The 27331-nt window shown below is 41.3% G+C and overlaps 1 protein-coding gene across 1 annotated transcript; it reads left to right on the plus strand.

Moving 5' to 3' along the window:
• Positions 1–2812: 2812 nt before the first annotated feature.
• Positions 2813–26008, plus strand: LOC102233297 (arylsulfatase J). Its single transcript, XM_023346308.1, is given in 4 exon segments — positions 2813–3112; positions 3114–3170; positions 3172–3467; positions 22712–26008. Coding segments are annotated over 4 exon segments (1830 nt in total). The 5' UTR covers positions 2813–3034; the 3' UTR covers positions 24111–26008.
• The last annotated feature ends 1323 nt before the right edge of the window (positions 26009–27331 follow it).

The raw sequence follows: 27331 nt of genomic DNA on the forward strand, positions 1-27331 counted from the left end.
AAAACACTTGGGGGCTTAGGTCTACCGAATTTCAAGATGTATTTTTGGTCCTTTGTGCTCCGACCTTTGCTTGTATGGTTGAATCCTTAGGCCTCTGTTTCTTGGAAACCAATTGAAGAAAATCTATCCAAACCATATAGGCTGGAGGACTTAGAGTATTCTAATATACCTCCTAATGAGTCTAAAGGTCCTCAAAGACCTTGTGAATGATGATGGCCTGCGTTCTTTAAGTGACCTACAAACTGTGTACAATTTACCAAGTTCCACATTCTTTTATTTACAACTCAGATCGGCCATGAATGCGTACGGTGTGCCATGGGGTGTGCCTCTCTCAACCCATCCCTTACAAAAACTTCTTGCCTCGCAGGGTCAGGCACGTGGCATTGTTTCTAAATTATATAAATTTATTTCGGATCCTCGTGCCAGAAAATATATGGGGGAGAGACCTTTCCTTTATGGGAGATATAGAAATCTGCTGGGATACAGTTTGGGAGAATCTCCACAACACATCCAAAATCATGGCAAAGTTCACAGAGCAAGCTGTCACAAAAAAGAGAATAAAATCAGTTTTCAAAAGCAAAGTATTGAAATAAACTTTGTTTCACTGAACATGTGTGATTACATAGAATTTTCTGTATTCAACAAGTCACAACAAAAAAACACTTATCTCCAACAAATATCTTCAACAATGACTTAGGAAAGCAAAAATACTGTAACTGTACATTTAAAATAATTTGTTTTGTTGTACTTTTTAGTAGCACAAATGCCTAAACAGTACCGCCATTTTGAATGTCAAAGTTACGACACAGAGGCGTACTGTCCCAATTCTCACATTTCTGCTGCTTACAAACCTGCGTACTTATGAGCACTTGACTGAATCCATACTTCACAGAGGGGTGTAGGGCGCACACTGAGCTTTGGGACTGGGCCTAAGTGATAATGACCTCATTATTTGACTCAGGTGTGTTGAAGTGGAGACACATCTAGTGATGGTGAGATGAAGCCTCATGAGGCATTGAACCACTTGAGCCAACTGGTTCGAGAAAGGGTTAATTTCTTGAAGCTTCATGTGCACACGAAACCACCTACTGGCCAGGTGTATAATCACAGCCAGCTGTATCTTAACATGTGTGATGCATTGAATTTTTGTCTATTATGGCTCTTGGGAATAACTTCATAAAAGGTGTAGGACGAAATCATTTGTCTACATAAATTATGTATACACATATGTGTATAATAAAATATTGTTTGAATGTATCCTCTGTGTGTAATTATTCCCAAAATAGTAGTGTCATGTGATATGGCATGTTGTGTAATAATGTTTTTCTGTGACTCTAGAAAAATGGCCTGGGCTTAATCAGTCAGAGGACAGTGAAAGTGCTTGTGGAACTAGGGAGGGGGTGGTGAACAGGCTAATGCTTGTGTAACTTGGATGATTTCATGCATTTTTATTAAGAAACAACAATTTCTCCACAGTTTTTGGTTTCAAATGATTTCTCTTTTTTGACACTACATGGATGAGGTGTTATTATTGTACCCCAACTCCTTGGAGCACAATAAACACCTCACCTTTACAGAAAATAAGAAACAGTGAAAAATACAGTTCCTCATAAGCAAACATAATGCATCTGCAAATGTTCAGTTCACCTTACCTTGTTAGGGCTTATCAAATCGAAATGTTCCCACATAGGGGAAATCCTCCTCTTTCTCGTCGGCTCCATCCTACTCCTATCCTGTCCTCGCGCTCCTAAATCTCCTGTCTGTCTGTATGTCTGTATGTCTGTATGTCTGTCTGTCTGTCTTAAACTCTCCAAACACCAAACTAACTGTCTCAAACTAAATAACCACTATCCAAACTATCAAAACTCTATCCACTCTCTCAATTGACCGCAACTCGCCTACAACAACCCACATTTTGAATGGAGCCTGTGGGGTTTCTAAAGCTGTCAAAACCCGCGCCAAGATCTGAGCCACTTCCCGAGGCAGTCACGTGGTACAGCCAGGCAGCGAGGCTTCGGACGTCATCGTTTTCGGCTCCTCCCCTAAATGAAGCAAGCTTCGATACGCGCTTTACGGAAACGCCCCCTCCATTACTCGACACACGCCTCGAAGCCTCGGCACATCACGTAACATCACTAGACACATCTAAAGTTGCAGGAAAACGGCCCTTGAGGCCTGGAGTTGCCCACCCCTGCTCTAAGGGGTGTTAGCCTGCCTTCACAAGTTTTGTTTGTGAAACTGTCACCAGTTATAATTATGCAAGAGTGTAGCAGTGTGTGTAAGCAGATAAAAGGGACAGAGGAAATCTATATTTTTATAACATATGTGACCATTGTTATTGTTTGGCACCTCTCTGATTACAGCTATCAGAGAGGTGCTGATTTTTACATTTGTTCAGACATCTTTTACGTGTTTTTTACAAGCTCAACTGCTTAAATGTGTTGATTTGCAAAGGAGAGAGCGCTTGGAGTTCAGCCGTTTCGCACCAGCTATCCCTCCCAATACGGAGCCTACACTGCCCCCTATGGGTTTGACATATTTAGAACAACACACAATAGTGTAATTCAGCGGGTTTATATGGACGACCGCTATTTTTAAAACTGATCAGGTGTGGACGAGATTATTTTATAAAAACTAATATCTCTGCTACGTCGTTTTAAAAAGACCCAAGGACTAAAATTCAAACTACCTTGTAAGCGTCAAAAACACGGATAAATTACAGAATAAATATACAAACCGCTTGCCATACAATTAGTTGTCTCAGCAGTTGTGCAGTTTGTGCTCTGTGGTGCTTTCAGCAGTGGACCCGCAAGAAGACAAATGGGAGGATTGTGGAAAGTTTCTGAACGCGTCATGACAGTGAGGGGATTGGACTGATTCGGACCTGCGTCCTTCTGCGGATCAGGCCCCGCTGTGTGAGTCGGGGGACAGGACTGCTTCTCTGAGCGGAACTCCGCCGGAGTTCTGCTTAAGTTCCCGGCCGGAGCAGCTGCCGCCTGCCTGCAAGCCACATGGACCCTTCCCGCTGCAGAGCATGCTGCTAGCGCCTGGCGGTCGGAAGGAGAACCGTGAGGCTGTGCAGACCACCGAACCCGAGCTCCACGCGCCGCTGTCTGCCTCCTAGTCATGCGCACAGACCACCTCCGTTGAGGATCCTAGTCGGGCTCAAGCATGTTCCTGACCTTCCTCCTCAGCTTCATCGTTCCTCCGGTATGGAGCGTTCACATGTCGTGGGAAAATTGGAGGTCCGCGCTGTGCAACGGAGGGGATGAGTTCGAGCCGCCGACCTCCCAGCCGCACATCGTCTTCATCCTGGTGGATGATCAGGGCTTCCGGGATGTTGGATACCACGGCTCCGAGATCAAAACTCCGAACTTGGACCGGCTGGCCGCACAGGGGGTGAAGCTGGAGAATTACTACGTGCAGCCGCTCTGCAGCCCGTCCAGGAGTCAGCTGATGACCGGCAGGTAAAGCACCTACCGGTACCTTGCAGATGAAAACTGATCCAATCTTAAGGAAAAGTGTAAAACCTTCATTTTTAATTCATTGCTGAAGTAAAACTATGAAGGTATAACATGAAATTGATCCAAGGGACCAATTAGTTACTGTTTCTGTCGATGCATATCACATAAACCAATTATCTAGTATTTGGTTTTTTTTTTTATCAAATCAAGCCTCAAACATACAGAAAATCTAACAGATTCTAATCTTCATTTATTTACTTTATTATACCAAGGAAACTTTTTAAATGCCAAATAGAAAAAGAAAGAAGAAAAATCCCTCCAACTTTGATACTTCAATGTGATTTAAGAGAGAAAATAGCAGCCACGTGCTGCTGAACCAAAGCAACTGATTATCATCAGTTATCTGCTCAGTTTTGGTGATTTGCTTGACTGGTGTTTACAGGTGTCTATTCACTCCATGCCAAACCAGAAAGACATCAGCAATGAGTGGAAAGAAGTAACCGTATAAGGCTGTTTTCAAACCATGAGGTCCATCACAATGTCTGCAGTCATCCCAGAACTGAATGTCTCAGGAAATGATTCACCCCATGCAGTGAACAAGAAATTGCTAGAAAAAAAGAAAAGTTGCTTGATCTACAAGCCTCAGTTGGAATGTTATAAATGTTAGAGTTGTCAACGTCTTCAAATAAAATGACTTGTTTAAAATATTTAGCAGCAAAAAGCTTATTATTCCTGATCATTTGTTGTTGACATATGTAGCAGGTCTCTTGTGAATGAGACAATAGCTGCATTTCCATCACTAAGCTGAGCAAAGCTTTATCAATACTACACTAACGCAGTGTTTTCAAGTATTTCATTTTTTAAGGTTTTGTTGGCTCTAGTGGCCTTTATTTGAAAGTAGTTCGACAGGAAACAGGGTAACGAGAGAGGGGGAAGACATGCGGCAAATGTCGCTGGGTCGGGAATCGAACCTGCGACCACAGCCACGAGGACTGAGGCCTCAATACGTGGGTCGTGCTTTGCCCCTGCACCCCCACAGCACCCCTTCTCAAGTATTTTCTGTCAGGCCCCCCTGGGAATCATAAATCTTTGAGAAGGTATTAAACGTTCTAAGAGACGTAAAGATGTTGAAACATCAGTCATCTAATTAATCTCTATTATGTCTTTCACTTGGTGATGGAATTGCTAAAATATTGAACTTTATTGTCATATTCTAATTTATGCTTTCCTATAGTTGAAAACAATTACAAAATTCAACTCATGTGTCCCTTCCCCCACAAAATGCCACTCTGGGCAGTTGCCCATATCAGAAACCGCCACTGCAAGACACATCTGTTTCTCTGCTCATCATTTTCAGTGGGACTTTTTTGGGCCTGTTTGGGGCAGTTGGGTTATAGAGGGACCATTGATATATTCAATTCAAATTTAAATTCAAAAATACTTTGTTAATCCCAATGGGAAATTATATTATATTTTCTATATATTACTGGATTGAACATCGACTATTAGTGACTTGTTAACGGCAGATGCCATTTTAGTCATGTCCACAAAACTACTTACTGTTCCAATGCAGGATGAGAAGGAATTTGTTACAAAAAGATCATAGCCCCCATATTGCTGAACCAATTTTCTTAAAATGTGGCTTAAATTAAAGATGCAAAAAAAGTGCCGATGTTTGGACATGTAAATTATGTATTCTCTCTAGATGTAGATATATAAACAACTTTGTTTCTGTCAAGATGCAATAGAGCATTAAATAAATTTCTCTTTTATAATGGCCAATAATTTAATTTGATCTAATTGCTGCTGTAGGAGCCATGGTTTAAAATGTAATAAATTTTGACGTCTATGCTTTACATCAGGGTTTCTCCCAGAAAATTTGCTCATCCCAGTGGTTGGGGCACCGAGGTGTTTCACCAGTGGTCCACTGTGTTTTTCTATTAAAAGATTTTAAGTAGACAGGAAATGTAAAAATATTACTGAGTAATTATTTGCTACCGAAAAACATCACCAGTGAAATGCTATTTAAATCCAAAACTAGTCTTAAAAACAATACAATTAAAATGAATATCAATTATTTGCACTTCTGTTTAATCCAAATTAAATCAGCGGCTCGATCAGGTCCCCCAGGCCTTCAGGGGCCCCATAAATGCTAATATTTTAACACAGACGACAGATACATAAAAGTAACATTTATTTATTGAGATTATCAATGCTGCTAAATTTGATTTAATGGTTTTTAATTTATATACATTAAATTTGATTTAATGTACATAAACATACAGTACATTCATGTATGTTTCAACATACATAAATTAAAAGATTTTAAATTGTTTAACATTTAAATGTAAGATTTTAAGGAACTGGCAAGTTTACTTTGTACAACTTCAAGGAACAATATTCATAGTTAGACTGTTTTGTTACCATAGCAACAATCTGATGCTGTGAGTTTAATCTTTGAATTTGTTTGAGCTCTGTTTGTTCACAAATACAAATTAGTAAACTGCAATTATAACTTATTGCTTTTTAGGTTGGCTAATTAAACTACTCCTCCTGCCCCAGATTTCACTAAGTCTAACACAGAAGCTGTTAGAGGTGCTGATGTTTTTAGCAGGAAGAGGGACCAAAATCCAAAGTTAAGTAGAACTTTAAATCCCTTCAAGACATGAACTGATAAGCATTCAGATACAAAGACTGAGGCAGTTATGTAGAGCAGCTGCTGCATGCTGCCACGTAACATGAGCCTGGGAACAGATTTCATGCTAGCTGCTTGAAGCCCCTTGAATTTCCTTACATTTAGTCACATTCCAACCAGATTTGTAATAGCTTTTGGTTTTTCATTATAGTTTACTTTTATTTTGTTGTGAATTTTATTGTCTAATTCAGTTACTTTTAATTAGTTGCTAGTTTTTAGTAATTATTCATTAAATATTGTTTTATTTTAGTTTAGTTTTTATTAGTTGTAATTTTAGTTTTTTTGTACTTTGATATTTGGGTGCAAAATTTAAAAAGGTCAACTTTATTGTGTTTATGTGTACATGTGTTACAACCCCTCCCCAAGACCACTAAGGGTAAATTCTGGCACTGGGTGTAACAAAAAAATCAGTAATTAAACAGTTGACATCAGTAGCGGTATGGATGAAAAACAAAACAAAACCAAAACCAGTTACACAAAAGTGTTTCACTGTAAAGATGGTTTGTAGTGTGTTTCGTTGCAACCTGAAGTGTGAAATAAACTTCAGTGGAGTTTGAAAACAAAATATGTGTATAGATTTATGTCTGGTTGAACGATGTGTGTGCCAAGTTGATTTTTTTTTTCTTTTTTGGGGGGGATTTTATTGTAATCCATAGGGGGGGCCCAGCCAGAAAATCTTTGGGAACCACTGGTATAGACGTTCCCGACATTGTGTGACAAATTCAAGGACATTAGATTGTGGCTGCGTGTCAGGTCAGTTGACAGGAGTTGTTCCTTCAGAACCTTCAGTGGTCTTCTTACACCATGCCCAAAAACCAGTTCAGCAGGGCTAAAACCAACAGACTCCTGTTTAGCTTCTCAGGCTGCAAACAGCAGAAAATGAAGTCCTTCATCCCAGTTTTTGTCTGTCTCATGGCAATATTTGTGCATCATGGCCTTGATAGTCTGATGCCATCTTTCTAGAGCGCCTTGTGACTGGGGATGGTAAGGACCGGAGGGAATGTGTTTAATGCCAAAAGACTGTAGTGTCTGTTTGAAGATTTTGGACTGAAAATTGCTGCCTTAATCACTTTGTATAACTCTAGGCAGACCAAAAGTTGCAAAACTTCAGAAGAGCTTTAGTTATGATGGGTGCTATGATTTTCCTTAGTGGAATGGCTTCAGGGAAACGAGTGGCAGCACACATGACAGTCAAGAGAAACTGATTACCAGCTTTTGTTCTGGGCAGAGGACCCACACAGTCCACCAGGACACACTCAAAAGGCTCACCACCTGCAGGAATGGGCTTAAAGGGGACAGGTGGTACCCGTTGATTAGGTTTACCCACTAATTGGCAAACTCTACATGTTCTACAGAACCTGACAACATCCTTTTTCAGGCCTGGCCAAAAACAATGCTGTAGAATACAGTTGTGGGTTTTAGTGATTCCCAAATGACCTGACCATGAGTGGTCATGTGCCAGCTGCAGGATTTGTTCACGATAACCTTGAGGAATGACAATTTGATGTACTACTCCCCAATCCTCCTCAATGCCTTTCTCTTGCAAAGCAAGCCTTGAGATCCATTTTCTCATGAGTAATCCATTCTCAACATAAAACTTATGGGTCTTGTCACCATTTATTGAATCACTCAGACCTTCAAAGCATTTAGTGAGTGTTTCATCACTTTTCTGAGCTTCGCTCAAACTCTCACTTGATATTGATAGCGGGAGAAAAACCTGGACTTCACTCCAACCTCAGACTTTGGAGTGAAGTCCTCCTTGAGGGGTGCTGATTCTGAAAGGTCCTCTGCTGTCAGCTTGTCCTCCATCAAAGCAGAGCCAAGAACAGAGTCATCCAAGTTCACCTCCTTCAGCTTACGAGCTTGAGAGCTGGTAAGAGCACTGACAGCAAACACATCAGGATGGGATTCCAACATCTCATCTTCACCCATCATGCAACTGGGATTATCCACCATCTCAGGAATAGGAATAGGAAGTACCTTGTCTCCAGCAAGATCATTCCCCATTATAAATTCAAACCCCTGAACAACTTTGAAGAATCCAGAGGCCAATTTGGACTTTATGTGAACATGATGTAAAGGTGCCGGTACATAGGCCTTTGCAATTCCTTGTACTATTGTACTTGCATTACAGGAGGTATCAGCATTGAATGGCAGAAAGCTGGACAGGATAAATGATTGGGAACCACCAGTGTCCCTCAGTATCCTCACTGGTTTCTCATCCTCAGGACTTCCTGTTAGGGAGACAAGACCATCAAAAATTAAGGGCTTAAAACTGTTCTGGCAATCTCTATTCAGGGGTCCTGGAGAGCAGGGTCCGTCGGATAGTCGAACCTCAGATTCAGGAAGAGCAGTGTGGTTTTTGTCCTGGTCGTGGAACACTGGACCAGCTCTACACCCTCGGCAGGTTGCATGGGAGTTCGCTCAACCAGTCTACATGTGTTTTGTGGACTTGGAGAAGGCGTTAGACCGTGTCCCTTGGGGAGCCCGGTGGGGGGTTCTCCGGGGGTATGGGGTACCGGGCCCTTTCATACGGACTGTAAGGTCCCTGTATGTCAGAGTCTGCTCCACATTGCTGACAGTAAGTCGGGCTTGTTTCCGGTGAGAGTTGGACTCTGCCAGGGCTGCCCTTTGTCACCGATTCTGTTCATTACTTTCATGGACAGAATTTCTAGGCGCAGCCAAGGTGTTAAGAGGATCCATTTTGGTGGCCTTAGGATCTCATCTCTGCTTTTTGCGGATGATGTGGTCCTATTGGCTTCATCAGGTCGTGATCTGCAGCTCTCGCTGGAGCGGTTCGCAGCCAAGTGTGAAGCGCCTCCAAATCCGAGGCCATGGTCTTGAGCCGGAAAAGGGTAGAGTGTCTTCTCTGGGTCGGGGTGTTGTAATTCTTGGGTTGTATTTAAGGGAGGAGAGGAGGCGGCAGACTCGTCAGGGCGATCAAAAACGCACAACCACACTGGTACTGGGAATTCCACAGTGTTGTCTTTTAATAAACACACTCTTCACCAACCTTACAAGCCCGGTTGAACGGCTCCTATATTATCAGGCATGAAAGTGAGCAGAGTCCAAACAACCCGTAACATTACTAAAGAAAGCTAACATGTCCGTCTAGCACATTTCTCCCACGCTCTCTACAGAGAAGCCGTGGCGCATACTTGTGACGTCGTTAGCAATACTAAAGTATCTTAAAGAGACACTACACAATTACGGCTGTTACAGTGTCCTGCCCCAAGTGGAGGAGTTCAAGTATCTCGGGATCTTGTTCATGAATGAGGGGCAGAAGGGAGCGGGGGATTGACAGGCGGATTGGCGCAGCGTCTGCCGTCAAGCGGGCGCTGTACCGGTCTGTTGTGGTGAAGAGAGAGCTGAGTCAAAAAGTGAAGTTCTCGATTTACCGGTCGATCTACGTTCCCACCCTCATCTATGGTCATGAGCTTTGGGTCATGACCGAAAGAACGAGATCATGGATACAAGCGGCCGAAATGGGTTTTCTCCATAGGGTGTCTGGGCTCTCCCTTAGAGATAGGGTGAGAAGCTCAGTCATCCGGGAGGAACTCAGAGTAGAGCCGCTGCTCCTTCACGTTGAGAGGAGCCAGTTGAGGTGGCTCGGGCATCTGGTCAGGATGCCTCCTGGACGCCTCCCTGGTGAGGTGTTCCGGGCACGCCCCACCGGAAAGAGGCCCCGGGGAAGACCCAGGACACGCTGGAGGGACGATGTTTCTTTTTCCCTGTCGATTGTCATAATAAAAATGACATCAAAAATCTGATTTTTTTTATTGCATTTCTTTAATTTTATCAATGCAACAAAACATAATACATTAATACTGTAACGGAAGGTAAACTTAAAGCACCATCGTACAACAGAGTCACGTTATGCGCCGATCCGTCCAGGACGCATTGCAGGGAAAATAAACATTTAATCATGAATACTAATAATCTATACACTTAGTCGTTTTGATAATAGGCTAATATAAACACTTATAACCTGTTTTGCCTTCATTATAAACCTTATATAAGGCTTTTAATTTTTTGCGGCTCCAGACAGATTTGTTTTTTTTCTCCAGAATGGCTCTTTTAACATGTTGGGTTGCCGACCCCTAATTTAGACACTTGATTCTTCACAATATGCTCACAGCAAAATCATTTACGTCCCCACAAACAGTCACCAGACAGACAAGATCACTTCAGATCAAGGACCAGGGGAAAAAAACGGATCTGACATCTCTGGCATGAAGCTCTTTATGAAGGAGGCTTACGAGCTCCAACACGTTGCACTGTGGCAGCCAGGTAGAACTGAAAGACACTCTTCATGAGAGAGCCCCTAGAGGTCAGTGTCCGTAACAACATGAACTGGTAGTGAATACACAACAGAAGACACCATTTTCAAAGAGTGTATTCAATTATTATCAACAACCGACTTACTGGCATTTTCTCCCAGCTTTTACTGTCACCATTTTGTGGTCTAATGTTAGAGCCACCAGGAGGATTAAAAGACATAAACTACTTTTTTTGGCTGAAAAAATCTTTCACATCAGTTTGAAAGGCTAATAATTATGTTCATAAACACAAAAACAAAGGATATTATATATAATTTCAGTATGTTTTAATTTTATAAGCACACTATATATTTCCAGTTAATTGTAGATTTTTCCCATTAATTACCGTTTTTATTTATTTCAGTTAATGCAATTTCAGTGTTTTTTGGGTTGGTTAGTTTTAGTTAACTATAATAACCTTGATTTCAACCACAACCTTCTGTTGTTTAACCTTCTTATGTTCTAGAAAGGCACAGAGAGGACCTTGTATTGTTCTGTCATATAAATAAAAAGTGCATGGCATTGTGAGGTAGCTTAAATGCTTTTGTGAGACTGTATTTTTATCTGCTCTCAGGAAGTTCATGGTGCAAATCTTTAACCTACCTGTTTTTCTTTTGGCTGTGCTGATGAGATTAGAGACTTTAAAGCAAAGCTTTTTTTCAATCTAGAGCTGTGCTGTACAACTCTTTGTCTCAAAAACAAAAAAGCAAAGTAAGCTTAAGATTAGTAAGAAAACCTTGTTCATTTTAAGTAAGCAGTGCTAAATCATGCAGTGAAACTAACAAAAATAAAATATGTTCATGTAACTTATTTTCCATGCACTGTTGTTGACTTATTTTTTAATTTGTGTGGGCTGCTTGATAAAAATTTAATCCCACCTAGAATTACTAAATACTTGCAACTTACTACTTATTTATTTTTCAAGTTCACTTGGACAAACCAATTTTCTTGAATGAGTAATTTTTCCCTCTCCATCCCACTTATTTTTCCTTTTTTTATTAAGGTTTTATTGGCTCCTGGGTAATGAGTAACGAGAGAGGGGGAAGACATGCAGCAAAGGTAATCAAGTCAGGACCAGAACCTGTGACAGCTGCATCAAGGACTGAGGCCTCCAGGCATCAGTTGTTCTTTACCCCTGAAGTTCAGAAACAAAAGGTTCAAAATTTTATTGAACATAAATGAAAACGCAACAAGAACAAGGCACACTGGATTCCACATGTTTGGAATGAGAGCAATGAAATTCCTAAAGCACAAAACTCGGAGTGTGATTTAATGAACAGAGAGGAGAGTTGAAGAGTTTATTTTCTTAAACTTGTTTATGTCTGCTCACAATGAGTCTAGATTTTAAAACGGAGACCTTGGTAAGTAATGTATTATCTGGCAGGCATGCTTTCTTATAGGGGATGTATTATGTAAAATTCACATTTAGCACATTTTTGTACTTCCATTTGGTTTTTACTGCTTCTAAAAACAAGTGTTTGAAAAACCCAGCCAGCCATTTATTTGACAATAAGTTGTTTATTTTTTTGGTGTCTAGAAAATGAACCATTTCAAAAATCTCCCAAAAATCAATTGTCACTTGTTACCTAGCAACCCCAACTGAGCCCAGCCCGTCACCTATCGACCCACCCTAAGCTTCAGTACATTTACTCATCTGGTTTTACTCCTGTGTGTACAACTTAGACTTAGACTGACTTTATTGTAATTTTGCATGCACAGGGTGTATACAGAACGAAATTTGGTTGCATACGGCTCAGGACAATGTTTTTGAGGTTCCAATGTTGTGAGGTTACTCCAGAATAAAATAAAATACAGTATAAAATATGAATATAAATATGAATATAAAATATAAAGTGCAGGACTGACAGTAAAATGGATGTTACTTAGCTCTGTACATGTGCAAGGTATGAAGTGGAGACCAGTTTTTAAGTGCAGTCCAGTTAAGAGTTCAGCAGTCTGATGGCAAGTGGGAAAAAACTGTTTCGGAACCTGGTGGACCTGCACCGGATGCTGCAGAACCTCTTTCCAGAGGGCAGCAGGGAGAACAGTCCATGGTGGGGGTGTGAGGGGTCACTGATGATGTTTCGGCCTCGGGACACGCAGCGCTGGGATGAAATGTTCTGAATGGAGGGAAGGGGGGGCCCGATGGTCCTCTCTGCTGTCCGCACCACTCTCCTCACGTTCTTCCAGTCGGGGGCACTGCAGCCTCCACACCACACAGAGAGGCAGCTGGTCAGAATGCTCTCTATGGTGCTTCTGTTGAACATCTTTGTCACTTTGACCGGCGGAGGCTCTGCGTTTCAAGAAGGAAGTGAGGCAACAAATGTCTTTGAGGTGGATTTATTTGGGAGCTCCAAATCTTCATTACACCAGCACCCTTCCCTCCTTAGTGAAACAAAGAAGCTGACATTTATACCTGAGGCAAGTTCCAACACTTACACCAGGTAAAGGGGTGATCCAAAAAGAAAAGACAAACAAACACTACTTACACAAACCTAACAATAAATGATCCAACAAATATTTACATGCATGCAAATTATTAAAATTAAACTAATCTAAAGTCAATCAAAAGTAAATATAACTAAATATAAATCCTCAGAGTATTCCCCTTCTTAATGGAAGTTGGTATGCTCCAGGAGCATTCGTCTCCCTCTCTGATCCACCTTGCTGAGACACACCCAGAAAGGCAAATACTCAATTAACTCAAATTGAACTAATCTAAATCAAAACGAACTGACATTTCCCCCTCTCTCCCACATTCTCCGAACAGGAAAGATGGCCAGTCTCCCCATCCCACAAAGAATGTTCACCAATTGTCACAGTATAACTAAACAAAAACTAATACAAACACATTTGAACTGAAAACAACATAATATCAATAATCAACATGGGATGGAACCCATGGTCTGCATCACAGTCTTGAGGATGGGCGGAGGCAGGTGTGCTCTTCTCATCCTCCGCAGGAAATACAAGCGTTTCTGTGCCCTCTTGACCAGAGACATAGTGTTCACAGTCCAGGTGAGGTCGTTTGTGATGTGCACCCCCAGGAATTTGGTGCTGCTGACCACCTCCACACCCGAGCTGTTGATGAGCAGTGGAGCGTGGCTGGGCCGGTTCTTCCTGAAGTCGACGATCATCTCCTTCGTCTTGTCAACGTTCAGGATCAGGCTGTTGTCTCTGCACCAGTCCACCAACTGCTCCACCTCCTCTCTGTAGTCCAGGTCGTTGTCGTCTCTGATGAGGCCCACCACCGTTGTGTCGTCCGCGAACTTCACGATGTGATTGGTGGCGAACCTGGGGACGCAGTCGTGTGTCATCAGAGTGAACAGCAGAGGGCTCAGGACGCATCTCTGAGGGGAGCCTGTGCTGAGGGTGATGACATCGGAGGTGTGTTGTCCGATCCGGACTGACTGAGGTCTGTCGGTGAGGAAGTCTAGCAGCCAGTTGCACAGGGGTTGCTGAAGCCCAGGTGTCCCAGTTTTCCTGCCAGATGCTGTGGGATGATTGTGTTGAATGCTGAGCTGAAGTCCAGGAACAACATCCGCACATGAGTGTTCTTCTCCTCCAGGTGAGCCAGGCTCAGGTGTAGGGCGGAGGAGATAGCGTCCTCAGTGGAGCGGTTTCGGCGGTAGGCAAACTGGAATGGGTCGAATGTGGAGGGGAGTCTGGAGACGATGTGTTCTTTTACCAGCCTTTCAAAGCACTTCATCATGATGGGAGTCAGTGCCACAGGCCGGTAATCGTTGAAAGAGGTGACTTGATGTTTCTTTGGCACCGGAATGATGGAGGCAGTTTTGAGACAGGCTGGCACTGTGGCTTGGTCCAGTGAGGTGTTAAAAATGTCTGTTAGGACACCAGCCAGCTGACCTGCGCATTCCCAGGTATGTTGTCGGGGCCTGGGGCCTTCCGTGGGTTGACTCTTTTCAGAGTCTTCAACACATCGGCTGTGTCCAGGCAGAGTGCCTCCTCTTCCTGGTGGGGAACAGTTTTCTTTGCCGGAGTACTGTTCAGTGCCTCCAACCTCCCAAAGAAGTTATTGAGTCCATTTAGAAAGTCAGCATCAACTTCACCCACTGGGGGGGAGGATGGATTGTAATCTGTGATCGCCTTTATGCCGTGCCACATACTCCTGGTGTTGCTGGTGTCGTGGAAGAACTCCTGTATTTTCTGACTGTGGATTCGCTTTGCTAACCTGATAGCACGGTTCAAGTTGGCTCTCGCTGTCCTCAGTGCCTCCTTGTCGCCAGACTTGAAGGCTGAGTTCCGTGCTTTTAGCATTTCCCGTACCTCCTTAGTCATCCAGGTTCTTTGGTTGGCCCGGGTGATAATGTTCTTAGTGATGCTGACGTCCTCTGTGCACTTGTTGATGTAGGCTGACACAGTCATGGCGTACTCATCGATGTTGATCTGGTCGTTGTAAGTGGCTGCTGCCTTGAACATCTCCCAGTCAGAGCACTCAAAACAGTCCTGAAGTGCCTCCATGGCCCCCTCCGTCCACACTCTCACCTGCCTCACTGTAGGTTTTGTTCTGATCAGCAGGGGCTTGTATGCAGGAATTAGCATAACAGATAGGTGGTCTGAAGAGCCAAGGTGGGGGCGGGGAGCTGCTCTGAATGCTTCTTTGATGTTGGTGTAGGCCAAGTCTAGAGTATTTCCTCCCCTGGTTGGAAAATCCACATACTGGTTGAAGTGAGGGAGAACAGTCTTCATGTTGGCCTGGTTAAAATCCCCAGCAATGATGAAAACGCCCTCTGTGTGTGAGGATTGCAACTCACTGATGGTCCGGTAGAGAACACTCATAGCCTCTTTAGTGTTAGCACTGGGGGGCACATACACAGCAGTGATGCTAACAACAGTAAACTACCTGGGCAGGTAGAATGGTCTGCAGTTAACAGTCAGAAGCTCGATGTCCGGGGAGCAGTAACTGGCGACATTCATGGCATTTTTACACCAGTTGTTGTTTATGTAGATACACAGTCCCCCTCCTCGGGTTTTACCGCTGAGAGCGCTGCTCCCATCTGCACGGAATGTAGCGAGCCCCTCCAGGCTAACAACATTGTCCGGTATGGACGAGTTGAGCCATGTCTCCGTCAGAATGAGAGCGCAGCAGTTCCTCAACTCTCTCTTTGAAGACAGTTCTAGTTGCAGATGGTCTATTTTGTTGTCCAGAGAGCGGACGTTAGAGAGGAAGATGGACGGAAGCGGCGATCTGTGGGGGTTAGCGTTTAGCTTAGCTGTTAGTCCACTTCGACAGCCGCGCTTCCGCTGCCGGTCGCACCGGCTTCGCTTTCTCCTCCTCCGGCTAGTGCTGCTAGGCGAGTCTGCTGCGCTGCGGGCTGCTGGGTCTTGCTTCCGTAGCACTCCGAGATCACGTAAACACTCCAGAGTAGTCGTATTTATGAGTCCGAAATCACTTGATGATCGTAATTCCAGCAGACGCTGGCGATCATATGCTAACTTACTGAATGGATGCAAAGTTTGTAGCGTTTTAGGCGGCGTATTTTGCTCAAATACTCGCAAGTTGTCGAGAGCCCATGCAGCCGCAGCCATTTCGGGCGCTGCCATCTTGATTTACAAGGGCTGCTGAAAGAGAAATGTTTTGTTGTTGACTTGGCATCCAGAAACCACTTGCTGCATTTTTGTTGGTTGAGCATGAGGCTCCACTTTAGCTTTTCAAAGATGTAAGGTGTATAATTGTGCATCTGTTTGCAGTAATTTTCACATGGAAATATAAATGTTGAGTTGGGGACGTGGCCAGCAGTCACTCATTTGGATTTAAAGTGACACAAGGTCCTAAAACAGCTCATTTTGAAAGAAGCTCAAAATAGGCACAACTGATCAGACACAAAATGTGATGGACATGTTTTGTAGAGCCCATAGAGCACCCTAAGCTGTTCGAGGAAGCATAATAGTTCACCTTTAACAGAAGGTAATGTTCATTTCACTGAAGGAGCTGCTGAATGGAGTGCAGAACAATAAGTATGTCAAAGAAAGAGTCAGACCTTAGAGATAGCAAGGAAATAACAAACAGCTTTGCCAAAAAGAGGAGACAATCTGCTCTGGGGCTGACTGATGAAATCTGAACCACATGTAAAGAGGCTGTGGAGCAGAGGGCCAGGCTGGAGGTTTGTTTAGGAGCTTTTATAAACAAAGAGGTTGGAGGAGTAGAAAGTGAACTTGACTTGTGGGACTTGAGCGTACAACTAACGTGAGTGATTTGAAGATAATGATGCGATTTATTGGCAATGTAGAACAGTGCTTGTGTAAAGAAACTGGTGAGATGAGCGTGATTCCAGCTGCATGGAGAGCGGAATCTCTCTGACAGAAGTGAGCCGCCAGCTGTTTCTCTGCCTCATGGTCTCCATGGGTTGACTACAAGATAAAGAAATGATGTAACAATGCTCAGCACTGGGCTGCAGCTACCCTCCCCTGCCATGGATACTTTTAAAGGAGCCATCCAAAATAGTCAAGTGAACATGTGGGGCTACTGCAGTAAAGGAAAAACGATGTCTGAGGGCAGTTACTCAGACTGCATACACTAGTTTATAATCCTGGAAGTAAACAGTTGGACCAGTTACCAGTATCAAGATGGACACAATTCAAACAGCACAAAAAATGTCCTTCATACTATCCTATGACTCAGGCTGGACATAGACTAACACAGTGACCCTTTGCTGGCTGAAATAAGCATCATCCAACTTACTTTTGCTAAAGGAAAGATCATTTCCATTGTTTGGCAACATTTTCCATTAGAAACAACTTGGGGTATTTTCACACCTGATAGTCTGATGGACTTGGCTTGATTGGTGACCAATGACTTCAATGAAACCCCATGACTGATCCTCTTCCTCATTCTCCCATCCACTTTATTGTTCTCTACATTCATATTTCAATGCCTAATTATGAACTCATAAAACATTCTCTTTCCTCCACTGGCCCTGATTGGCTGAGGACCACCAACTTTCAAAACATTATTCCCATGATGATATAAAACTTCTCCCTTTCCCCTGCTCTCCATCCAGCAAGGTCTCCTGATGAGCCATGAAAGGGGGAATCACGTTCTGATCTGTTTTGTGAATTAACTTGTCAATAGTTGGTGGTAATAAGGAGATGTAGAGGTTGGAACTATCACATCTCAGAATGGAGAAATTCCTTACCACAGATGGAAGGTTCCTCTTGCTGATCACAACAGACTGACAGTCTTCCCCTCTGTGCTATTTGGACTTTGATATTTTTCAGTTTTTTGCTTCTGGTAAGGCCAAGAGGATAGAGGCATTTACTACGTTAGAACTTAGGCAAATGTGTCCATCTTCTTTTTAGCCCATTAACTTTTTGGGGGGCGGCGGAGGGGGGGAATCCAGGAAATCCAAAAAACATCTCAGTCGTAAAAACCTTTTTAGCAAAACTGAGGACATTTTTGTTTAATTTTGCCATTTCTATCAACCTTTCAAATACAATAAAAATGCAGATAAAATAGCGTTGATGGAAGTTTATGTGACTGTCAAGACTCTGGCCCTAGGTTGGGATTTTGTTTTTGTGCTTTTCTGTTTAATAAGTTGTGGTCCAGTTCACTTTAGTTTAGCCCTTCATGTTCATTGTAGTTTCATTATCTGATGCTACTTATTTTGGTTCAATTAGTCTTGTTGTTTTCCTTCTTTCAGTCCCTTATGGCGTGACATATCCCTTGGGGCGTGCTGTGGTGGTGCAGGGGGTTAGCACGCCCCACATTTGGAGGCCTTAGACCCGCATACGTCGCGGGTTCGACTCCCGGTCCCGACGACCTTTGCCGCATGTCCTCCTTCAAAAATGGCGCTGGCTGCCTGCAGACGCAGCTCCTGTCGTGTGTGTGTTAATCTGTGTATAAAAAATTCTTGCTGTAACTGCGAAATAATTTCCCTGCTGGGATGAATAAAGTAATTCTTCTTCTTATAGTGTTTCTAGTTATGTTTTATGTCGTTACTCTAGGTCTAGTTGTTATTGACTGTTGGAGTTTACTTCTGTTCTTCCTTAGTGATTCTAGTTAAGTTTATCTCTCTGTCTAGTCCTTTTGGTAATTCTAGTTTGTGCGTTTCTCAGTTCTTATTAGATTAGTCTTGTTCCTGTTCTCTGTTTTCTCCTTATGTCTTTGTTCATCATGTTTCTTCTTACTTATTCTTAGTGTTAGAATTATTTCATTGCCCCCCTGTGTAATCTTTCCAGCTTCCCAGTGTTTCTCTCTTTTTCTCGCTCCTCAGCCTGATTTCTGCTTCAACTACTCACACCTGCAATCAGTTAGCTCATCAGGCCAGGTCTGTTGTTTCCACTCTCAACCTCACAGTATTTAAGCTTCTCATTCCCTGTTGCTAATCTCCAGTCTGTCTTGCCACATCACCCTGGATTACCTGTATCCCCTCATGTCTCCAGTTTTGCTTGGTTCTTGGATTTTCTCATTCTATGGACTTTTGTAAGTTTATTTGTTCATCTTTTCTTCATTAAACACTGCACTTCGTCTCCAGCCTGTCCACTTAGACACATACATCATGGCAGTGATGTATGTGTCTTTGCATGAAACAAATGCAGGAAGTTGTGATGTATCTTTAATTCACTTCCAAATTTAATTTAGTGCTCTGCTCAATCCTGGTACCATTGTAAAGGATGTAAATTTCTCCATTTAAGACACTCTGAAATAAATCTGTAAAATATTCAAAGAAGCTGATAAGATGTGTCACTTTACACAACACAGACTGATTTTTTAATAGAATCCATCTGGTGGTTAGTCTCCCAGTCAGGCCCAAATTCTAGGAATGAGTTGTAAATCATTGTCTCCTTATTGATGTGTTTGGAACATTTACACAATGCTTATTTGCTGTAAATACTTGCAAGCTTTTGTCTCGTCTGTGGGGAATAGGAGCCTGTTCGATTTTCTTCTAAATTTAACTTTCTGACAACTAAAGTAGATCTTTGTTTTACCTTTTTCACACACCACAAACCTCAAGAGAAGGCAAAGGATATTTATAATAAGGTCAAAGGGTGAGGAGGCAAGCAGTACTTTGTCTCCAGGGTGTCTTGTTTTTATTTAAAGCAGATGTAGGGAGTCAGACAGAATTTAATGTTTGCTTCTAAAAGCTGCCTCAAGAGTTCCTGTTTGTATCAATGAACTCTCATGCTAAATGCTTTTGATTAATTGCAAAGGGAATTAAAGTAAGAACAGAGAACTGGCACTCATCTGAACCAGAGTCTATGCCAGACCTCCTCTTTGCTTTTCACTATGAAAGGAAAGTTTATCTGTGTTATCCATAATTAGGGTTCTGAGCCAGAGCCTGCAAAAGTGAGCAGATGGCTAATACAAAGCATGGTCATTCACCTGCTCCCAGCGGGACAGGAAGTCTTATTGTTTTTACTCAATTTATCACGTTATTATTCTTGTTTCTTCGCTGAAACTCATACTGCAGCCCAGCCCCTAAACTTATTAGAACTTTTATTTGGTATCTATGTTCAGTAGCCACACCACTACTCAAATTAGGACTGTTGAAAACAAATATTTTAGTAATAGAGTAGTCTATCGATTATTCTTACGATTAATCGAGTAATTGGATAAAAAAAAGTAAAATGTTGGTAAATCTACCATAACAGCAGTATTACTATCGCATATCAACATCGGTCCAATTTTTCACAGTTGAGCTTCCCTAACAATAACTTTTCTGTAGTTTAGAAAATTAACTTGTAACAATAATAGCTCACTTTCCAAGTTAACCTGAAGATACGTTATACAAAAATCTGAAATTGTATTCAATAATAAAGAGGCAGGCTCACAAATATGCTTATAAAAAAGTTTTTTTATAAGCATCGTTTATGTATTGATCTTCAGTCAATGTAATAGATGAATGCTCACCTTGCTCAGACATTCATAGTTTTTGTGTCCATGTTAGTGATGGGATTTAACACTCATCACTCACAGAAACTCATCTACCAGCTACGTGCCGCCACGATGAGCTCCACCACACATTTGTTGAGACCAGGATGATATGAAATACATTTTTGTCCGTAAAGCTACACTTACATTAATTATCTAATGCGCAGCCGGCCGCAGTGTTCAGTCTATCCGCTCACCTGTATAAAAACACCTTCAGCGCTCTTCCCACTGTTCTCTCTGAACCGGTGTTCTGACTATTGGTGCTACCTCATCAGATTTTCCTACCGAAGCTCAGATAGATAGCAAGTCTATCTGTCAGGACAACACTTCCAAAACTCCTACTGTCATGTTTACAAACAGAAGACTATAGCGGGTTGTTAATATTAAATATATTGGATATCATTATTTGAGTGACGGGACTGAAGTGGAAGCTTAGGACTTATGGTTAGCTTAGCATTGGAACAATTTATATCCATGACGAAACCACAAGATCACTTTTATCTGAATATTCTACCCATTTAAAATGAAAAGCTGTAGATGTATGCAGTAATCCTTTTACTAGAATATCCTACCTGTTAAAAAATATTTTAAATACAAATCTGCCATACGCCAGGCATCATGCCAGTCATTTTAAGGTTGCTTATTGGTCCCCCAAAAAACGACAAAGACCCAGACATTATCATCAATCAATAAAATCCTCCCAGGCCGAACTTGAAAACTGGACGTTATGCTGCTAACACTTAGCTGTCATCAACAACTCGGGCGGAAGTGAGAGCTCCGCAACGCAAGTAATAACCCGGCCGGAACACGGTGCATTAAATAATAAAACATAACTTAACAAAGCTTCGAGGCAGATGAATTTTAATAATCAAGGTACTCGAATCACTCGAGGAATCGTTTCAGCCTTAACTCATATTCAAATATTCAGGCATGTTCACCTGTAGGTAGCACTATGGTAGAAAATATGCCTTCCAGGTTATAACTTGAAAACTGCAAACAAAATTGAGGTGGGCAATGTTTTCTAGAAAGATTGTCCAACAAATGAACCACTGTGCAAAAGTTGTTGATCAGGAATTTTTCCCAGCATTAAAATTGCATTAGAAAAACCAGTCTCTCCCCCCAGGATACAGTCTGAGTCAACAAAAACCTAGCAAAATACACACTACTTTTTTCCCCCAATTACAACATAATAGCTACACATGAAGTTACAAATTAAATTGCCCATATTTGACATTATGAAACCATAAAAAATTCTACAATTTCTGTCATTCAACTACAAACACAAAACTGATCATCTCTAGCTTGTTTTTTTTTCAATGTACACCACGAGTCGACTTATTATATTAATAATTTAATTTTCTGGCTAATGTTTTTTTTTATTATTCATAAATGCTGCTTACTAAAAATCACCCCATTTAAATTTTTTTTTAAAGTGAAATAATTTTATTTAAACTTTTACTTAAACTTTGCAACAATACAAAAGCCCAATTGCATTTGTAATTGTCTTTTACTTTCCTCACTATTCTTTTATTTAAGAATTCTTTTTTTCTCCTCAGTTTATCAAACTTTGTTACTGATGTGTGCCTTGTCATACTATTTTTTTATTTCCAATTTTAAAAAAAATTGCCATATTTCTGCCTTTATTTTTTAAAATCACATGCAGCAATGAATTGTGGATAACATACGCTGCCAAAGTCACCTAAATATGTTCTTAGCCAAACATATATTAGGCTAATATGTTTTATATAAATAAATAAATAAATTGTTGATCTAGGGCCCAAAACGGGCGGGACAAAAGACAGATGCTGAGAACTGGGACACACTATTCACTAGTGATGGGAATTACGGCTCGTTTCAGCTTTAAAACAGCTCTAAGTTCATAATCATCTGCAGAAACATGTATTGATTTATTTGGCAAGTAGAAATATTTTATCTAATAAATCCTTTTCTTCCCTATATGACAACTCTTATACTTCCTTAATTTTATATATTTGTTCTGTTAAGAAAACAGACAATCTTACTTTTGTATATTAATCAAACCTTATATTTTTGACAAAAACAAATGAACTAAAGTAAGGTAACTTTTGTACATGCCACTTTTTGAAATGCAACATTTAAACAATCTTTGTTCAATTATATGTTGTTTTTTTGACAGTGAAAAGTTCTAGGTATAAGGATAGTTTTACAAGGTTCTATAAAACTGATCAAACTGACAGAATCACTTCTTGAGGTCAATATGAGCCAACAGATGGGTCCTTTTCTTCCTGCTGTGTTAGGAAATACTTCAACGTATTTATGTCTTCATCTTCTAATGGCTTTTATCCTTTTTCTTTTTTCAAAGGTATCAGATCCACACAGGCCTACAACATTCTATCATTCGTGCCACCCAGCCCAACTGCCTGCCTTTGGAGAATATCACTCTCCCCCAGAAGCTCAAAGAAGCAGGCTACTCCACCCACATGGTGGGGAAGTGGCACCTCGGCTTTTACAAACGTGGCTGCCTTCCCACCCAACGAGGTTTCGACACTTTCTTCGGATCCCTGCTTGGAAGTGGCGATTACTACAGTCACTACAAATGCGAAGGCCCCGGCATGTGCGGCTATGATCTGTACGAAGGGGAAGAGGCCGCTTGGGAACAGGACCGCGGTTTGTACTCTACCGTGATGTTCACTCGAAAGGCTGTCAGCATCTTGGCCAATCATGATCCCCACAAGCAACCCTTATTTCTTTACTTGGCCTACCAGGCAGTTCATTCCCCGTTGCAAGTTCCTGCTCGCTATCTCGAGCGCTACAAGGGAATTCCAAACCCACATCGCCGAAAATATGCTGCCATGGTTTCCTGTCTTGATGAAGCCATTCACAACCTGACCTTAGCCTTGAAACACTTTGGTTACTATGACAACACAGTTATAGTGTACTCCACAGACAATGGGGGCCAGCCATTAGCCGGTGGAAGTAACTGGCCCTTGAGGGGGAGTAAAGCCACCTACTGGGAGGGGGGCATCAGGGCAGTAGGTTTTGTTCACAGTCCCCTGTTAGTCAAAAAAGGGTCAAAATGTCAAACTTTGGTCCACATAACTGACTGGTTTCCTACTCTGGTGACTCTGGGGGGAGGCACCTTAGATGAAGATCAAAACCTAGATGGATATGATGTTTGGGAGGCTATTAGTGAAGGTCGTCCATCACCTCGCCTAGACATTTTACATAACATCGACCCAATTTACATTAAAGCCAAGAATGGCTCTTGGAAGGCGGGATATGGATTGTGGAACACCGCTGTCCAAGCTGCGCTCCGAGTTGGCCACTGGAAGCTACTGACAGGTGAGCCAGGCTACAGTGACTGGGTGCCACCACAGACATTCTCCAACCAACGACTAACCACTCGCCACCATAATGAACGTGTGCGTTGGGGCGGGGGTAAATCCATCTGGCTGTTCAACATCACAGCTGATCCTTATGAGCGAGTAGACTTGTCTCAGCAATACCCACACATAGTAAAGAAGATGCTGATGCGGCTGGTACAGTACAACAAGACCGCTGTGCCAGTGCGCTACCCTGCAAAGGACCTGCGCTCCAACCCGCAGTACAACGGAGGAGTATGGGGACCTTGGTACAAGGATGAGAAGCAGGAGCGGGATGAGGAGGAGAGATATAATAACTTGTTTACAAACCATTTTGGTAAAAGAAGGTGGAAAAATAAATCAAGGAATATAAAGTTAAAACGCAAAGCAGAACATTAGCTTAAAGGATTCATGAAGAAACCTCAGACTGCCTTTACTCAGGTATTAACACTTCTTGTTTTAGGACATTTTAACTCCAGGAAGTCTAAATTGGACTCGACTAAACACTACAGTGAGAAATTGTTTACAGATTTCTTCTGTTTTTGCTTTTTTTCTGACTTAAAAATTTCAGATTTTAATTTTAATACCACACAGAAGTAACTTGATTAAATAGAATAGGCAATTTTCAAGTGATTATTTAATTTAAGAGAAAAAGCTAACCAAACCTGGCTAAAACTATGTTCTCATAAAGGTTTTTTATGCAATTTGAAGTATTGCATTAGAAAAGATTGATGGAAATGGCAAAATTTTTAATAATTTCCTCACTTTCAGAAAAAAGTCTTTTTTTTTATGTTCGCCTGAGATGGTTTTTGGCTTTTCCAAAAATAGAGTTGATGTGTAAAAGACAAACACTTTTGCTTGATGAGTTCTGAAGTAGTAAACATCACCATCCACTGAAGGGTCTGTGCCTTACCAGAGGCATGAAACAAGTCAAAATCCAAACCTCTGGCTCAGAGGGATGGACTCTCCATTTTTCTGACATGTGTTATTCATGCTAGTTAGCAACCTCTACATCTTGTTTATTACAGCCATGTGTAGCGGCAACATCATGCTTTGCGGTTGAGTCACTCCAAACCACTAGATGGAAACACACAGAATAGTTTTTTGACTTTTTTGCAGCATTTTAAAAGTTTGCATGACATCTTTATGGATGTGACAAAAACTAATTACCCTCTAAACTTAATGGCTGGTTGTGATGGTAACAGCTGCCACTTTATGCTTTTTCTCCATAGGATCATGTTACTTTGGACAGTTTTTCCTTGTATAAAAAAAATTATAATTTATTCACATAGGTTATATTTGCCTCATGTGTTCAATGACACAAAATATACAATTGTAACAAAAGAAATAAAAAACAGAAGACCTCTGTAAGGGAGTAGATTCTTTTTCACAACACTACATAGTGTGTAAGATGTGCTGCTGGATGCCTGACGGTGATTTGTTCAGGCACTGATGCCATGTTTAGACGGTGAAGACCTCAGTTCAGTGTTTGGACTATTTTTTTTTTACTTTTTTTTATAAGAATCTATTGTATGACTGAACTGTTGTCACTTTTACATTCATGTTTCACTTATAGTTGAAAATGCAACTTTTTTTTTTTTGACTCTTGCCATAATTTTGATGGTAATGAAGTAAGACCCAGTCTTATCATGTTTTCTTTGTGGTGCTATACTGTCGTGCTAGCAGATTTAGGATTTATGTCATGTTTGTGTTCAAATATGCTGCTTGTTATAAGCATACTTTGTACTTTAGAACAATAACTGGTAGTTTGTTCTACCAGTTAGAAGTCTGCTCAGGCACTGGGCCAACCTGAATCTAACTCGAGCAACAAAATAAAGTCTTGGACATTTAGCTTTTTGTCTCTACTATCTTTCAACCTATGTTTGATTAGTTTATTGTAGAAAATGTTCTTCATTCCATTTAAAAATAAATACTTTTGTGGAAAATATGTAACAAAAGTTACCACAAGGCTATTGAGAACATAAATGTCAAATTCAGTATCCTTGGGGCTTAACCGTGATATAGCGTTTGTTTTCTTCCACAAAGTCCTTAATACTGCCTTTTATTTTCCATTATGACTTGCTTAGATCTTGCAGTTCATGTAAAAGGAGGAATGGAGCTAATTATATATCAGTATATGGAACTGACAGCTGTCCCTACTGTCACACAGAGACAGAATTGGTAATGGTTTTCTGTTCTTTAATATTACTTTAAACATTAATTAGTGATTAGTTTAGATTTTTATCTTTAAAATTGTTTCTCATTAGTCTGAGTCTTTAACTATTTGCTGTGCACACATTTAGTTAACTTTATGTGTCAATTCTTTGTATTTTTTGTTAAATGTAACAAATTAATTTCTTCTTTTTGAGTTACCAGTTTTCTCTGAACCTGCTGCTGAAAATCACATAGATGATCTCCAGCTGATGTCCATACATGGCTGTCAAACTTCCTCAGCAGGCCGTTCCATTTGTTCGCCAGGGGAAGTTGAAATTTGGTTTATAGTTTAATTTGACCATTTCTTTAATGTTTCTTCTTTTTGAAAGTTAGTTCAATTCTGATATTTAATTTACAGATTTAGTAATATTCTGACCAGTGTTTAAGTTCTTGTATGTTTAATTACCCCCTTGTGTGTGTTAATGGTCTGATCAGCCACTATTTAAGTTTCCCTCATGTCTTGTTTGTTGTGTTACCACCTGAGTTATACTTTATGTTGACCTCAGTTTGGGCCCAATTTATCATTTTGAATTATTTTTGGACTTTTTTTGTAATAAATTAAGATTATATTTTGGAATTCTTCAACGTCTCTCTGGCTGGTCTATGCAAAACCTTCACAGGAACAATGACAAGTTTCGAACTGAAAAGCGTTTTACTTGGCATCCATGTCAACAAAGGCCAATCCTTTGCACCTAAGATATGCTTTTTGCTAGAGAATAATTAACAGGTCAACTATCTGGTCTGATGACCAATCCATGTTGGCTTCGCGTACTTGACTTAGAACATTTGTGTGTCACCTGCTGTAGGGTTCTGGTTATGTCTGAAGGATTACAGTACTTGGGAACATGCTGAACAGCTGTGGGGCTTCCCCTTGGTCTGAGAGCCAAACTGCATACCACATCTTTTCCATCCACTCAAACTGGGATCCCCCAGATGCTGATTTTTCCTTTGTGCCAAGTAATGACTTCAGACAACTCAGACTCTGGCTAAGCATTTAGTCAGAACATGTTTAATAATGTTACTGTAAATTAATACAGTAATGGTTCATTTTTAGTTGAAAAGTTAAAGGAAAACATGAGATTTGTTCTAACTTAGGCTCTCTGGAGAGGTTTGCAGCACTTTGTGTCTTTCATTCAGTAGCTACACCTATTCTCAAGCAAGACATCACTTAAACAGGACCTGCATGACAAAGTGAAGGGAACCGAAAGATCAAAAGCGAGACATTGTCCTGAGACGTAGAGAAATTCAGGAACAAATGAGAAAGAAAGTAACTGAGCTTTATCAGTTAGGAAAGGGTTACCAAGCGATTTTGAAGTCTTTGGCTCACTGAGAGCCACACATGGTTAAAACATAGAAGAGTGGTGGAGGTTCCCAGGAGCCACCAGCCAGCTAAAATGATCCCAAGA

The sequence above is a fragment of the Xiphophorus maculatus genome, chromosome 14 (assembly GCF_002775205.1).
Source record: "Xiphophorus maculatus strain JP 163 A chromosome 14, X_maculatus-5.0-male, whole genome shotgun sequence".
Classification (NCBI taxonomy): Eukaryota; Metazoa; Chordata; class Actinopteri; order Cyprinodontiformes; family Poeciliidae; genus Xiphophorus; species Xiphophorus maculatus.